General features: G+C 30.6%; 2 protein-coding genes across 3 annotated transcripts in view; one reads left to right on the top strand and one right to left on the bottom strand.

Moving 5' to 3' along the window:
• Positions 1–17,776, bottom strand: part of Hacl (2-hydroxyacyl-CoA lyase) — a 127,614-nt gene that overhangs the window by 27,746 nt on the left and 82,092 nt on the right. Inside the window, exons 2-6 of one of the 2 annotated variants that reach the window (XM_080173850.1) lie at positions 9,153–9,267; positions 6,394–6,490; positions 5,997–6,069; positions 4,162–4,260; positions 3,646–3,764 (exon numbers count right to left, since the gene is read on the bottom strand). In XM_080173850.1, the coding sequence (XP_080029976.1) occupies positions 3,646–3,764; positions 4,162–4,260; positions 5,997–6,069; positions 6,394–6,490; positions 9,153–9,257 (493 nt within the window). In that variant the 5' untranslated portion in view covers positions 9,258–9,267. Of the gene's footprint in view, positions 1–3,645; positions 3,765–4,161; positions 4,261–5,996; positions 6,070–6,393; positions 6,491–9,152; positions 9,274–17,776 lie in introns of both variants that reach the window. The other variant, XM_080173851.1, reaches the window with a different exon arrangement.
• LOC145329573 (cytochrome c 2-like) lies at positions 13,655–17,534 on the top strand. The gene is made up of 5 exons (XM_080173849.1): positions 13,655–14,113; positions 14,738–14,810; positions 15,173–15,222; positions 16,054–16,144; positions 16,870–17,534. Exons 1-5 carry the CDS (start codon positions 14,078–14,080, stop codon positions 16,932–16,934), a joined length of 315 nt encoding a protein of 104 aa, XP_080029975.1. The 5' UTR covers positions 13,655–14,077; the 3' UTR covers positions 16,935–17,534.

Raw genomic sequence — 17,776 nt, 5'->3', positions numbered from 1 at the left:
CCCCCCCCCCCCCTATCATATCTCCTGTCTCAAAAGTAAAAAAAAAAATTTTGCGCTTTATTATACTATTAGTTCAATTGCAATAAAACAGGAATAACAAGTTTAATATCAATCAGACAATCACAGTGCAAATGAAGGTGCTTTGACTTTTGTGTCAGAACCTAAATTGGAACATAGTGCATTTCATTACCCTAGGTTAGGTAACTTCATTTCACTTTTCAATAATATCTAAAATGCAGCGGTTTTTCAGAAAATTAAATTTGAAAATTTCAAGTTCAATTTTCACCCACTAGAAGTTACCGCATAATAATGACAAGAAAGGCAAAGATTATTTATTTGAAATTTTGAACAACTTTGCTTTTATAAAGTTCTTCATAAAACCACTCCTGAAGTGAGTTAATTAATGGCCATTTTTATCAATTGCTTTGCTAAGGTCACGGAAATTCAGCCTTAAATAAATCATATATAGAGAGGTTTTATGACTGACTTTATAAAAGCAAAGTTGTTCAAAATTTAAAAAAAAATAATCTTTGTTTTTCTTGTCATGATTATGCGGTAACTCCTAGTGGGTGAAAATTGAACTTGAAATTTTTAAATCTAATTTTCTCAAAAACCGCTGCATTTTATATTTTATTGAAAAGTGAAATGAAGTTACCTAACCTAGGGTAATTAAATGCCTTATGTCCCAATTTAGGTTCTGACACTAAAGTCAAAGCACCTTCGAAGGAACTGTGCCATACTTTTATATCCCAAATACAAAAGATCTTTGACTTACCGACATGCAAACATTAATTGTAGAAAATATATTTTTTTTAAATAACTAATGAACAGTTATTTCTCGCATCGTATTATAACAGCTTTCAGCGGATATAAATGTACATCATAAGATTAAAACAAGTTTTTATGCCCCGAGATGCCGAAGGCAAGCGTTAAAAAAAAGAATGGTAGACATAATTTTTTGTATACATGAGAATAGTTATTTCTCGTATCGTATTATAAACGGCTTTCCGCGGATATAGAATGTACAATCATAAGATTAAAACTGGTTTTAATCTTATGATTGTACATTTCTATATTCGTAGAAAACTGGATATAATACGATGCTAGACATAGTTTTTTCGTATTCATGAGAACCGGTACTTATCCACCGGATTCAAATGAATACGAGAAAATATATTATTTGTTGCTATACAATAAGAGATATAAGTTTCCCGGAATTGTAATGTAGGGAGTAGATTTGAAATCTGCATCAAATTTTAAGGATTTTTTTATAAAATTCGTTTTTTGTATAATTCTTTATCTAAAAGCGGAAATACAAATTAAGTTAATTAATTTTGGCATCTGTGATTGGTGGATTTAAAAAATCTGCGCTCTGATTGGATGTCGTACATCATTCAACCAATTAGAGCGCAGGTAGTTTAAAATCCACCTATCCTATTGGTCAAAATTAATTAACTTAAAATGTATTTTCGCTTTTAGATAAAGAATTTTACAAAAAACGAATTTTATAAAAAATCCTTAAAATTTGATGAAGATTTCAAATCTACTCCCTACATTAAAATTCCGGAAAACTTATATCTCTTACTATACAATTTAAAAGATAATAAAAGTTACTGTCGTTCTTATCTTTTATGAATGCTTCTTTTTAAACTTAACAAAAACATTTAATGAAAAGAGTTTTTGATATAAAATTTGATATAATTTCTAATCTATTCTAGTTTATTCAAGCAAATAATCATTTATCATTTGAAACAAAAGATAATTGTTTCTTTTTGCATACACTATAAAGATTAACATATACATATTTTACAGAGAATTTAGGCATGTTAGAATTGTCACATTGATTTTAAACTTTAAAGGATGATTCATGTAATGATGTAACAGTTAGGTACAATTTAGGAACTTTACCATGTTATGTCCATATAAAATATGCTGATAATAACTTTCTTGACATTTTTTTGGTATGATTTATTCATTCTATTCATATGATTTTTTATTCTTAGGATAACAATATGAAATATTTTCAGCACAGCTTTTCTATAATCAAGACCTAAAAATGTAAGTATATCCTAAAAAATGATACTGTATTTAAGCAATTTTTCAGCAAGTGTATATAAATATAATTTTTTGTACACCTTTAAATTAATATTATGCTTATTAACTGTTCACGTTCGTCTGTTCTACCGTTTATTTTCACAGCTTTGCTTTATGGATAATGTCACCCTCAAAATTTCAGGCTCGGCATTTGTAGCCACATCCGCAGAAAGTCATTGGTAGTAGCGCCACTAGTTTTTGACAATTTGCAGTAACAGCTGACCAGGTTCAGCAATTAATCTGCTGACAAGCTTTAATTTTCATCATTATGCAGCTGCTTGACTCACGTGCAAATGATCTTGAATAGCTAGGACACAATGCGATGATCATTTTTTTCAGAAGTTAAATTATTGTGATCAATTTTTTTGTAAGTTGAACCAATATCTCTATTTCCATTTGAAATTGTATAAATTACAATTGATGTTAAAAGAGCATTATTATTGTCTTAATTGTCTAGGTTTTACAAATCTGTAAAATGACTGTAAACCTGCAGTTTATTGAATCTATTGTTCTAATTTTTATTTAGGTTTTTTTTACATTTATATACAATAGTATGATCATGTATCAATAGAGTGATCTGAAAATTTTGAATAAATTGCTGTAACTATACATTTTATGTTAGCCTGTAACAGTGGGCCCCCCTTGCTGACCTTTATCTTTCGATGATATGGGGTTGATAAACGTCCTTATTATTTCAGCTGATAGTGCTAGAGCACTAGAAATGTGTGATTTCCAAATAGCTTATTTCTTTTTTTAAATAAAGACTGAACTACAAATTAGACAGTTATTTCATTGTGTATCTCAGAGACATGATTAAACATCTATAAAAATTATATTTCAATGATAAAATATTCTAATGATTAATGGTTGGTTCTAGGATGTTTTCATCTAAGGCTGACCATGCATTTCAAAATTCGCCAATTCTGTGATTTTCGTATTCTATTTTCAAAGATACTTTGAAAATATAAAATTATTTCAAATATCTCACTCAAAAATAAGTATACAAAAATGATAATCATAGAAACGTCTGGTTATGCTGTTTTCATTCATAAGAATTAGAAAACTGTACGACTTTTGGTTTCTGAGATATTTAATGAAATAACGATCTTGTTTTATAATTGTTCAGTGTTTACTTAAAACGGTTGATTGGCAATAGAAATTAAAATCGGAATGAATCAAACCTCCATTTAAAAAAAAACCCTTAAAAATAAATGGATTTATCTTAAACCATATTATCATGTACTAAAATAACGATAGCTTCCATCCCCTCCCCTCCTACTGGATGAACGAACTAACTAATAAATGATGTCCATGTTAGCAATTTAAATCAACGAAAATTTTTCCTTTGTCGTATCATCCACGTATATTCTATATCAATTATATAGCAGAAATAAGAATAATTGAATAAGTTGAAGGAGGTGTCAACAACTACTTTAAAAATCTAAATGAAGAAGGTTTCTCTATTTTTCATCCCCTTAAGAAATACACCCGCCCTCCCCCCCCCCCCCCCTTGGTAAAATGATGTGTAGGCCATTTATTCAAATATAATACCTGGTAAGTCTATATAACAAGGACCAGGACGTCCATAAACTGAGTATCTGACAGCCTTTTCTAGTTGGCGAGGTATAAGCTCCACCTCTCCGGGTCGGCCACAATATTTTGTAGCTAGTCTAAGTACAAATTTAATTTTAAAAAATAATTATTTTTCAAACATTTTTTTAGCTTTTAAAATCACTTTTAATTGAAATGCTGTTTTCTCTAATTCTATTGTAACTTTGCTTCCTATGAACTTTGTTCTTGTTATTTTTTTATATTGATTGAACAACTTTTAGATGGATATCTGATTAAAGGTAAAAAAAAACAATCTTTTTTAAAGATTGTACAGCAAAACAATTATTCTATTTGAATGCTTATGAAAAAAGATAAACAACGAAAAGCTACCACTTTACCCCCCCCCCCCCCACAGTTATTTCCTATTTATTTCAAAATAAGGAATGTAGCACTTTAAGGTAAATTGCCGTTATCAAAATGTCTGTTGCCAGCTTTCAAGTAGTGTTTTCATTATACCTTACAGATTCTATTTGCGGCCACTCTTGGAAAGCTCCAATCCCTTCTTGTCTGACCTCACTAGAACCTCCAATCAATATCATTGGCCAACTATTTTCCCTAAGAATTAAATTATATTGTGGAGTTTGATAACAGCTAGGTAGATTTTTTTTCAAAGATAGATTATGTGAAATGCTTATTTAAAAGATATGAATACTTAATACAATTTTACTATCTTTTTTTCAAACTCAGCATATCTCGTCTAACTGATAGTTTTTTCAAGTATTTCAAGAATTCCATTAACTACTTTCAGAAAGAACTTATTGTGAATCATTAAGTAGTTTTACCATCCTAACATACCCAGCCTATGACGCGGCTGAGAGGGAGAAGACATTGAACTTTGAATTACACTAAAAAACAAAACACTAAAACTCATTTATAAATTTGGGTACCTCCTCTAATGTTCCAAACTTTTTCACTCATAATTATTTTCTACTAAAAGGGATAAAGGGCTTTAGCTATACGTCGTATTATATCCCTAAAGAAGCCTATACCATTTCAACGACATAAACTTGATACTTGTATGTATTTTCTGTACTGTATATTTCATGTAAGACTACTTATATTGTTTTTCAATACATTGCATCTCATTTTAATTAAAATTTTCATTAACTTTGTCAAACAGTTTTTATTACATTCATTTTATACAAATATTTACCTACAAACATAAAAAAATTACCATTCTGAAAAAAAATAAGGAGAATAATGGATTATTCTGAAGAATAGTTTACTTGGACTTTCAGTCATTCACATATTATCATTACTAATTCAAAATGTATTGTTATTTTCAATTTACTTTAATATGTAAAGCTTATATTTAGGGGGAGAGTACATCCAATCTCCCTGAACAACCCCCCCCCCCAAAAAAAAAAAAACGAGGAGAAATGTTAGGCTGAGGAGAGTCGAACTCCCCACCCCACCCCTTAAGTGTATCTAGGGTCGTAGCCGCTAAAAGATGTGTATCATTCTATTTGTTCTGTTTTGTAATGAAGACATGAAATATTTTACTCGCGGAAACATTAGAGACAAAATATGTGTTCTTCTTTTACATGAGCTAAAATATATCCCTTTCATTTACATAGAATATCTTAAAATATTTGAATTATAGATTGCAAATAGTTACATATCATTAAATATTTAAATGTTTTCTTTGGCGTTTTTCTAACAGATTTTTTTGTGTAAAATCGAATATACTCTTTACATACACATGAATCTATAATTGCGAAAGAACGTGTCCTAACTTTTGTGATTTTTTAAAAAATAGCTAGTCGGCTTTTTTAGTAAGTAGTAGATGTAAAATAATCCATAGAATATAGATATGCAATCGTTTTTTTTTTATAAATTAAGTAGGTTTTAAGGTACTAAAACGCAACAAAAAAAGAAAATTTCTATTATGAACAAAAATAGTAAGATCTTTAATTTGACACCTTTCTTTTGAATTCTGTTGAGTAATTATTGAAAAAACCTATTTTGCTTAAGCCTAGTGAATCAAAACTTTGATCTTTGTTAGATCATCACGAATGGGTTAAACAAAAATCACAAAAGTTAGGACACGTTCTTTATTCAATCAGGTAGCTTAGAATTACTTGGGGTAAACAACTAGGAACTTAGCGGAGGTTGTTTAGGGAGGAGTCATCTTCTCCTCTTATCCTTCCTTCTTAAACGTATTTTCATGAAGTCAAACATCACACTTTCCATATCTCCGCCTATTTCTATTTATTTACAACTGAGTAATACGAGTTAATTATTTTTCTAAAATTTTTGAGGATAAAACAAGGAATTAAATTAAAAATTACTTTGCATTGGCCAATCCCGCAACACAATGGAGAACTCCAGGTCCTGATACAGCCAGGCAGGCTGCTGGCCAACCTGGATAGATAATAGTTAGGTATATAAGTACATTGTTAGGTAAAGAAAATGGTTTATACTGAAGTGAACAATGTCCTTTCTTTGCTTTTAAAAATGGTCCTTTTGTGTAATCCATCGAAAAACTACTGTTCCTTAGAACACAAGAATTTGCCATTGCATATCCCTGCAGGGTTAGTTTCTGCCATTGTTACTTACCTGAATCCAAAATAAAGGTTGGCTTGGTATTCCCCCACGCACCTGCATGTCACAGAGTAAGTATAACCTACCCACCTCTCTTAAACACGTTTATACGCCCATGTAAAGCTATTTAAAAGACAGGTATACCTGTTAGGTATCCCATAGCTTGAGCAGCATAACAGGCAGCTTGTTCATTGCGCATTCCTATGTACTGAATACCACATTGCTGGGCGCATACACCAATCTACAAATAACAAGGTATATCAAACAAAATGTTCTTACTATTAATAGAAGAAGTTAGCAAACAGACAAAAAGAAGTAAAGCATTTTTGTAGAGATTTCTAAGGAATTTTTAAAAAAAACTTTAGTTTTGTCCTGCCGCCATATGTAGCCAATTAATGCATTACAGAAAAATATAATGAAAGAATATCATATGTAAGGACTAAACACTTAAAGAGTAGCTTCATTATAAAAAATAATCAGAACTATAAATTTTAGTTTTGAGATTACAATTTTACCAACTAATTATATCTGCTGAAATTATATCTAAAATTCTACATTACATACGAGCAAATTATAATTGCCATGTATTCAATTTTATTAATATGTCATACAATATGAAAACCAAAGTCTAACAGGTCTTATTAGACTCAAAAAAATTCTATGTCTTTCTATTTGATTGTGTAACTATTTCTAAGAATTTGTAAATTCTGAACATGATTTACAGATATTTATTTGAAAACCATATCAATTCTCGATAAAACTTTTTATGGTTAGAATGAAACTTTACTTTTTAGTTCACTTTGAATCTTTTATAACTAGGTTTTTTTATTTAATTTGTAAACCATTATTTTAAGTCAACCATTTTTTTAAAGCGTAATTAGTAGCGTGTCGGCTTGCTGTCGGGTTCGAGTCTGGACCACACCGCGTCATACTAGAGATGATACAATATTGTACCTACTGCTGCTATGCAAGGCGTATGACACCAATAGCAAGAGTAGGGGGAGTGTCTTGGCCCATAAACAAGCGCAACTCATTACAAAGAATAGTTAACTTCCAAACAAAGGTCCTGCTATCGAGGGATTGGTTGTATAACAGGCGAATAGACGCTTTAAACTGCAATTATAAGAAAATCTGGAACCCGAAGCAACACCAAGCCCCCTCTGGATGTCATCATTCTAGTGTTTTATTAATAGCATAAGATATTGTAGATAAAGTTTCATTTATCTATTTTTAGCTAGAATTAAAGTTGACATAATGTTTATAGGCAAATTTTGTTAAGCTAATTTTTTTAACTTTACAGTTCGCATATTTATAAGTAAGGGAATATTTTGTGTGTTTATCAAATCACAATGAAAAAAATAGAAATCCATTTCCCAGAAGAAAATAAGGATTTAATATTTTATGATTGAAAATTTTATTTTATTTGCTAATATTTTACACTAGAATTGATTAAGAGACAATACAAAATTAAATGAAAAGTTTTATCGAATTTTAACAATAAAATTAATAGAAGAATGAAACAGTAACTTTTTTGTTCATCAAAAGCAAAATCATTCTTTTACAAACGTCCAGTTATTCATTTACGACAACAGGGATCTAAATGAACACTCGACTTAATGAACCAACCAATCTAAATTCAATGCAATCTCAAAAGTTCAAAGAAGATAACGTTGTTAAGTCAACGAATAAGAAAACTATATTATAAAACTTTGGGAACTAGTGTAATAAACAGCCAATTGTCCTCTTCCTCCCTGACAACATGAACCCTTTGTTTGATTAGCCCATGGCAATAGTGTAATTTGTTTAGGCATTGGAGGTATCAAGTCTGAAGAACAACGTCCCATTCCAAAAACGTTAAAAAGGACAAATAATGCTGCAATATCAGACGCGTTGGATCAATAGTAAGGGCAGGGGATGTAAATAGACACAACTAAATTCAGCATGCCCACAGTTAGGACTTCCTGGCACAGGTCGTACAGTCAAAGGGTTATTTGTGTAGAAAAGTAGACTTTTCTCTTCTTAATTTCATTGTGTGGTATTTAGGTCAGACATTACAGTGTCATGGGCATTAGTCTTGTCAATATCAGGTAATTGACGAGGCATCTTTTAATTGGATATCTCTTATCTCTTGATTCCTGTAAGATTTTCTAAACATTGTTATTATTTTCAGGTTGAATGCAAGTTTATATTAATGTTGCTGCACTGATTGTCCCCTCGTCATTATCAAAATTAAAGAAGCTAATTATAAATCTTCTCCACCAATCAAAATCAAAAGCAAAAATTGAAATTGCACTAGTATTGTGTGCAATTTCTAACAATATTATTTGCAATTTTCTAGGGGAAAAAAGTTAATTGATGTGAAAATTGAGATATAAAAAGTCATACTTTATATTTAGATACATTTTTGTTTGGATTTGTAAATAAGTAGTAACTGTACCTTTTGAAATAAACAAATATTAAGCAAAAGGTTTTTTTTAAATTTTAAAGTATCTTTCATTTTTAGACATACACCTAAATATAAGTTTATGTCAAGTTTTTTTTGTTTATTCACTGTTAAAGGAAAAAAGTTTTTGCTTTTTAAATAACATGATATGAAAAATTATTCACATCCTAATAACTAATGCAAAGCTATGACACAACCCAATCTTTCCCGATTTTGTATAATTTTTACGGAACACGATTCCAGTAACGTCATATTTTTCTTTCCCGAAAAAGGGAAGGGGGGAAGAAAATCTCTTCAAAAGAGATGGGAAAAACCCCCTTTTCTCCCATCTTTTTTTTTCTTCCCCCCTTCCCTTTTTCGGGAAAGAAAAATATGACGTCACTGGAATCGTGTTCCGTAAAAATTATACAAAATCGGAAAAGATTGGGTTGTGTCCAAAGCTATGTACTATTATATTTACCTCTACGACTGGTATGCCTACAACTCCAAACATATACTTGACCCCAAGCCTCTTGAGTGACTCAGCAACCACACGAAATCCCTCAATTTCCTCATCTAATTCCATCTTTGTATCTGTAACTTTGTATTGATGCAAGGGCTACTAAAACTGTTAAATAGGACATTTTAATAGCTTTATAGGACAAAACGTTATAACATGTTACTTGTGTCATTTTACTAAACATACTGACATAATTATTCTAGTTTTAGAGTATATTCGCTTATATAAAAGATGGTTTGGTTTTGCGTGGCGTGTTGGAAGAAAGAAAGAGTAAAAGAAATTGTTGTTGACACTTGTTCAATATTTCAATTTACTAGCATCAACCAAAAGTAAAGGAATATGTAAAACTGCTGGAAAATGTCCTTAGTCTTTATTAGAAGGATAACCCAGCTTATACCAATAAAGAAATTAATTCTGGAAAAAAAATCACGAAACCTGTTTTTCAGCTGTCGCTTGGGGGCAACACATCGTAAAATTGACGACCTCTCCATTTGCCCCCCAAATATTATTTTGTATTTATTTCGCTTGTTGGTTATACCTTATTCCTGAGGATAACCTAACCTGATGTTTTAAATTTTACAAAAAATAGCTAATTAGATAAATTGTAAGACCTGTAATTTTAATAATTATTATTCCTGTGTCTACCCAACATATCTATAATAAAGATAACTACCTCCCCCCTTTTTCATTGTCCTTTTTCGTCTGCTAGCAAATTGTTTTCTGCTATTGAGCTGTGTTAATATTCCCGTTATCATTGGTTAATTTCCAAAGACCTAACTGAGAGTCGGCACAAAGTGATTGCGATAGGGAAATACAGTTATTTAACACTTTCTCCCTCCAGTGTTTTACTCTAATGTCTACTCACCATACTTATATGAAACAAGGATGACAACATCCATAAGTAACGAAGCTCAAAAATTATGAATAGACATCTGGGAAAAATGTTTGATTGTCTTTTGAAGCATTAAGCTAATAAGAAAAACGTTAAAATCAAAATTCGTTTTGCACTCCAACCAATAGTAAGTCTTTGTAAAACTTGGTCAAAATATGTAGAATAATGACTTTTTTAATCACTAAAAATTCCACCCGTTTATCTTGAACAGGAGTTAAGAAAAGCATAAAACTTTAAAAACTAGGAATCTATCTAGCACCCTAACTTATAAGAGTATCGTAATAAAACTTGATGGAAATATGTAGAGTTTAAACTTATTCAATTCCTGAAAATTTCAGCTGTCTATCTTGTATAGGAATCGAAAAAAATCATGAAAACCTAAAAATCTAGGAATTGATCTAGCACCCCGAACAATAAAGATATCTCAATAAAACTTCATGGAAATATGTAGAATTTGAATTTATTTAAACCCTGAAAATTCCAGCCATTCATCTTGAACAGGAATAGAGAAAATTACAAAAACGTAAAAATCTAGGAATCGATCTAGCACCCTAATTAATAGACAGACGGACAAAACAATGTATAGATTAGATGCGCATATACTTATAATTCCAGCTGTCTATCTCTAGTAGGAGCCGAGAAAATCACGTTTCCCTCATAGCGTTACTGACTGACTGACGGACAGATAAAGTGAATTATAGAGTAGCTTCACTACTAAAAATGAAAGACAAAAAAAATAATTTTTTTTATTGCTCATCTAATGATGTGCTTTATTTCTGACTAATAGTATCTTTACCAACCAAAAGGGCAAATTTTTCATTTTTCTCTCATATATTTCTTCATATCATAACACCATTAAGTAAAAGTGCATCATTTATTTACCATTATATATTGTAATGCTTAAAGGACTGACATCTACCCTACCCCCCCCCCCCCTCACACATACACACTCAAAACTCTTCATTTTGAACGATTTTTTGACAACTGCTTTTTTTTATTATCCGAGCCCGATTCTTATTAAAAGTGCAGATGATTCATTTTTCTTCACTTGAACATTTCTTCATTTCTCCTAACTTTTCCTTCGCCAACAAACAGAATGAATCTAAAATATCATAAGGGGGAGGGGGGCAGATAAAAAAAAGTAGTTATTACTATCATCAGGCGTTTCCTCCCAAAATAATAAAAAAATTACTTCTTTTTTTCTAATTAATTCAGTATAATATGTTTTTAAGATCAGCTGAAAATGGATTTCCTATTCGAGCCCTAGTTTCCTAAAGTGTACAGCAGATAACCCAATTATTGCAGACCCTATTTTCAGCGACTCCGGTCAAATGGAAAAGCGATTTAATGTATAAACGATTTATACATTATACATTCAAAAATTTAAATTTTTCAAATTTTGTTTTTTTTAAAGTATTATAGCTTTTTTAGCTAGTAGCAAATATTGAGATAGGACGCGGAAGCTACGCACACTTTCGGAAACTAAAATTCAGTTCATCGTTTTTAAACAGTTTTGCTTCTAATAGATGTAATCATCCTTGTTTAATTAGAGGCAACATTTAAAAATCACCAGAATAAATTAATTCCCGTTGAAATTTTCTTCACTAAATTTTAATTATAATAATAATTTCTCAATTGTAACTAAGATGAATTTGGGAATTTATACGAGAGATAAGAATTGTTAAATAAGATTCTTTTTTTGAAGAAGAACTTTTTTTAATTAGATATTAATTAATTCAGTATAGCTACTCTACATACACAAGTAAATGAAGAATAATTTCCATTGACATGAGTAAGAAATCCTATCCATTTCATACAAAATTGCCAGTCTTTAGCTTTATTTACCATCACTTAAAGTTAAATTTTCAAAGCACTAAATTCGAACTACAGATTTCGCCATCCTTGTTTTGCTATTTGTTTTATATTCATACATTTATTGTTATTTTATTATAATTCATAATTTTTGCTAAAATTGAGTTGTTACTTAAAAGGAACCTAATCCAAATTTTCCAAATCATTAGTACATTTAAGAATATATATTTTGCAAAGATTTGTTTTGAAAAGATAAGTTTATAATTATTTATTTACAAAAAGAAACGCAGCATAGACATGAATATTTTTATAAAAATTAAATCAAGAAATAATAAAAATATTTTTTTTGATTGGTTATCAAGCACTTTCATTTCTTTTTCAAAAAGCAATTATAAAAATGTAGTCAATAGACTTAAATTTAATAATAAAAAAATGTAAACCACTACAGGACCTATGTGAAGCTTCAATAATATAGAGAAACAAACGTTTCAGTGGTAAGTGAGAATTATAAAGGACAGCAAAAACAAAAACCTCAACACTTTATAGAAAAAGGTTTTTCTTCCTTTTAAATTTACTGTTTTAGTAGAGTATTTTAGAGAAAACAAGGATGACAACATACATAAAAGCGAAGCTCTGAAGCGGTAGGACAAGTGAACATTAACATCGCACAGTATCAGAACTAAATAATCAGAATATAAATGTATATAATATGAAAAAAATGTAAATTTGTTGAAAAACTGCTTAAGTACACGATAATGTTAAAGGACATACTTACATTTATTGGACTTGATTATAGAGATGCTTCACTTATACTTTGTTGTCCTAGGAATCAGTATTTCAAAAGTCAGATCAATCGGATTAATAAATCAAATAAAAATTTAGTTGTAAGAATCAACATGTTTAAAATGAACGTACAGACATTCTGGTAACGATAATTGAGGTGCTACGCTTCCTAAATCGTACCTAACTGTTAAAGGAATCACCAGCCAAAGTTTGTTATCGATAGGACATACCTAATTTTAATATAATTTTAGCGTACATAATTTGACGGGAAAAGCTTTCCGTTCTAGACGGACGGGCCGACCCGAATTATAAAAAAGCTTTGCTTCTAAAAATCTAATTGAAAAATTGCATGTTATAGTAATAAAAAACATCTATAAAATGAGAGTTAATAATTATTTTAATTTAAATACTTTAGAATTGAGAAAGAGACAAATAAACCATTTGGAAAATGTACAAAATGTATTTGCTCATTTTAAAAACTCTTCTTTTGCAAGAAAGATGGTGTTTTTACAGTTTAGATAAAGTATAATAATTGTTTTGGCTATCTAAGGCCTGGATGGATGTCAATCTTCAACGCTCAAGAGATCTGTAATAAGCTTTACTAATTTTTTTATTGTAAAAACCTTCGCTTCTACATGAATACGTAATCGTCCACATTATTTCAAAAACTAATAACTATGTAATTAGTAATTATGTTCTATCGTAAAATTTTGCATGTATATTGTAAGCTTATTTAATACAGTTTTCCCGTCTTTGTTAAAACACTGATTGATGTGCGTTTGATGTGTTGACCGCTGTCTGCTCCACCTATTTCCCCCCATCCATAATCCACCCGTTATATTGTAAACCTGCCCTTTCAGGGTTACTAACATAGAGGTTGTGACGATGTCTGTCTGTTAGCTTCCTTAATTTATATATAAAATTGACTTTTTACAACATTGTTTTTATGTTTTTTTTTTAAAATTGCATATAATTAGTTTAATTTTAAAGGCCACGAAGAGTAGACCTCTAAAACAGAGGTCTTAAAAAGGTTTTTCTCTGTGTGTCTGTCACGCACTTTTAAATTTTTATTAGTATCCGACGAATGAGAGAACGTGTTTGTATTTCCATTTCCTCATTTCTCATGATGATATATTTTTGTTTGTAATATTAGTAGGAAAATTATCAAAAACCTTGAATTTAATTTTAAGACGGCAACCGCGATTCACATATTTGTAAATAAAAATAAAGGATAATAGGCAGATAGTTATCTGTGTGAGACAAAAAAATATAATAATAGTCACGTAGCTAGGGAAAAGTTAGAATTACTTAGTTTTAATGATAATATTGTAACATAAACAACTATATAGTTAAGATATCTATAGTTATTTGTGATAGATAGAGGATAAAAATTAAAAGAATGTCGGCTGAACATGGAAAGGAGCTATTCATGGCGGTAGGTTTATCTTTTATTATTACTGAAAGCTTTCTTCTAATAGATTCTTTGCGCCTGTCCGTTTCTTGTCCACCAGTCAGATTCATTTAGGGGAAAAAATATTTTCTTGGCTGCTATTTACGATAAACGGTTGAAAATGGTTGTTAATATTCCTTTGCATCCTATTTCTGTATATATGTTTTTCTCATCTGCTATTTAAAATAGAAGGCTCATGTTCTTGGTAGCTAGGCTGAACAAACATTTTCCACCGGTCTAAACTGTTCTAAAATCTTAGAGGGAGGCAGGTAGGGTATATTGAGTATGGATTTGAATATGGACTTGTTCCACATGTTTTATAACTTGGTTATCTTATTCGTTAGTTTAGAAACTTCGGGAACTTACATTGTCTAAAAATATCAATCAGTAATTTTAATGTGCAGAAGGTGTAATTTATTTATCTTCATAAGGGATGTATATTGTATACCAATTTATTGTCTATTGTCTTAACCCTTAAGATCCCTAAGTAATTACTAGATTTCTAAATACAATACAGGTACTGACTTAATCTAATGTTATGTTATGTTTCATATTCATTTGTAGAGTTAAAAGGTAGGTAAGCTATTTTATGTTTTTGTTTTGTTTTAGACCTGTGCCCACTGTCATACTATAGAGAAGAACGGAGAAAATAAATTTGGCCCTGCGCTCTGGGGAGTATTTGGTAAGTAGTTACAGGTCCACTGACATTTTCCTTTAAAGTGCCTTTTTGATTACTGGAGCCTCCTTCCCCCTCCTTATTATTGAAATAAAAGAAAAATAAGGTGGGGGTTGGGGGGTTCAGGCTTAGTTTGTTTGTATATTTAGGTTAGGTGGGTAGCCCTGCAGAGTTAATCCCACCCTCCCACCTGGGTTAGGTATTATAGGAATTTTTAAAAATAAGGGAAGAAAGCACAGGTTCACTTGTATGGATAATTATTATAGAATACAGTACTAGGTAACAGGTCTAATTAAAATAGAATTCGATGAAATAAATGTATCTTTATAGTTAAATATTTATTGACTTAAAGAATTAACTATTTTTAGGTCGTATAGCAGGTTTAGCCCCAAATTATCAATACTCCAAAGCACATAAGGTAAACCTTTCTTGTAAACTTACACCCCCCACAAAAACACACCCTTGTTTAACTTACAGTTAATACAGAGTAGTTTCGCTATAATATAGAATGTAAGTGTACACTGAGAAAGAGTGGACAATGGGCTGTTTTACACTAGTCCCCAAAGTTTTATAATAACGTTTTCTTATTCGTTTGCTTAATGACATTGGGGACTTTAGTGAATTTTGATTTGTTGGTTCATTAAGTTGAGTGTTTAAACTTTTCAAACAATAGTATTAATCTACAGAAGGGATAATTCTGTGTGTCATAATTGAGGAAGAACATCAACTTATTGGCCATTGTCTGATCCCTGAATTGTACACATGTTTGAACATCAAAGTTGCCCTGTAATTAATTAGTCTCGCTTTTTTACTTTTGTTGAATAAGAACAATGTTATCTGTTGGATAATGAAAAGCAGAAAAAAACTTACAAAAACAGGGTTTAACCATGTTAAGTAATAGATAAGCTGAAAGTAATTATGAAAATAAAATTGTGTAAGAAAGTTTTTTCATCAATATAAAACAGTTTTAAAAGCTTTGATATAACATTAAATATTTATGGGTTGTTGTTAATTGATTAAGTATGTGTTAGCTAGGCTGCAAAATAAAAAAATACCCTTTAATTCCACTACCTTTAATTTGAAGTCCTAACTTTGCATGCTATTTAGATCAGATGATATTGAGTTGTGTTTGTTGTTCGGCCAAGGCAATTCCCCTTATCTCACTATTTATGCTATGCACCTGACATAGCAGCAGCAGGTATAATATTTAACGTATTTAATGGCGCGAGTAAATAATTGTGTAATTTAGGAGAGTGGAATAGTTTGGGATGAGAAGAATCTGAATAAATATCTCAAACATCCAGACAAGTTTGTACATGGAACTAAAAAGAAAATACAAGGTAAAATAATCAGGGAATTGTCAACGGAAGTGAATAAAGATTTTGTTATTTTTTTACCTTTAAATAAACTTCAATGTTTTTTTTTATTGTTTAGTAAATATTGTTGAGGGAAAAGGATTAAGAACATGACCGAATATTATTTAAAACGAACAAAACTTATGAACGTAACTATGCTGGTGGTTTTCCTAGTCGAGCCACATCCCCCCGCCCCCCCCCCCCCACCACTCTTTCTAAATGATTAAAAATGAGGGGAGTAGTTTTTCCGTTTGTGTTTTACAATAGGTCAGGTTAGGTTATATTAGGTACTCAGTAAACCGCAGAGTTAAGACACAACCCAATCTGTCCCGATTTTGTATCACTTTTGAAAAGTGCGATTCCTGTGACGTCATATAAAAAGGGAAGGGGGGAAGAAAATCTCTTCCCTTTTCTCACATCTCTTTTGAAAAGATTTTCTTCCCCCCTTCCCTTTTTCTTTCCCAAAACGTATATGACGTAACTGGAATCGCACTTTTCAAAGTGATACAAAATCGGGACAGATTAGGTTGTGTCCCGAGTTAAGGCCCCACGGAGGTTTAAGGCACAAAAAAACTGTGTACTGACAAACGTACTGAGAGAAAAATATTAATTTAAAAAATTAGAGAAGGGTGGTTTTTGTGCTCTCTAGGCACTTAGAGGGAAAGCAATATCGTAACTAACAAAATTAATTAATAATTTTTTATTTTCAGGTGTAAAAGATAAGCAGGACAGAAAGGACTTGATAGAATTTATCAAGATAACTACAAATAACTAATTCATTGCTAAACCCAAAATTATTGCTGTTATGATCTCAAAAAAGTTTAAAATGTTTTAATGTTGAATTTTAGCCTCTTTCATAATGGTTCTTTAGAGTATTATACTTCAATACCTTTGTTTCTGGGAATATACATAAATATCTTTGATTCATGTTTTTAGAACATCTTTACTAGGATAGCTTCGAAGGCGATCTATATCTGTTTGTTTAGAACTGGTACTCAGCCATACTGATGTATAGCATCATATAGACAATTTTAAAATAAAAAATCTTAGAATTATAACCAGTTTTGTTTGCCTGGGCTTTTGACCTAAGGAATTGCAAAACCTGTTTTAATCTTGTGTATTAATATCCAAGGAAAGCTGTCTATAATTCGATGCGATAATTAACTATTAGGAAAATAAACAATTATCAATCTCCCAGACCTACAAATTTAATAATAATTATGTAGATATTTTTTTATTGTGCACATTCTTGTCGTTTTTCTTTCATCAATTTGCGAATGTTGTAATTCGTTTTTGATTACCTAATTAATTTTGTTATGAATTTTTACTACAATTATGTATAAAATTATTTAATAAATAAATATTTTTTATTCAATTGTTCTGATTTTCCAATCTATATACTAAAGTTACAGGATTTTTGTGTGTTTGTCTGTCTGCTTGTACTGAACCATTATTATTCTTCTTTACAATGTAGCTTCTCAGAGGTCCTGGGTAGCTTTATAACTATTTTTGGAAGAGGGTACCACTATCCTCCCACAAGAGAAATCACCCCTACTAAAAAATGTCTCCAAGCGTGTTAAAAAACATTCTTTTTGAAACTGAAAGTATTAGTTGATA

This window comes from Acartia tonsa, chromosome 10, assembly GCF_053477335.1.
Source record: "Acartia tonsa isolate MP-2025a chromosome 10, ASM5347733v1, whole genome shotgun sequence".
NCBI lineage: Eukaryota > Metazoa > Arthropoda > Copepoda > Calanoida > Acartiidae > Acartia > Acartia tonsa.
Note: the sequence above shows the minus strand (reverse complement) of the source record. Positions and strands in the feature narration are given on the sequence as shown.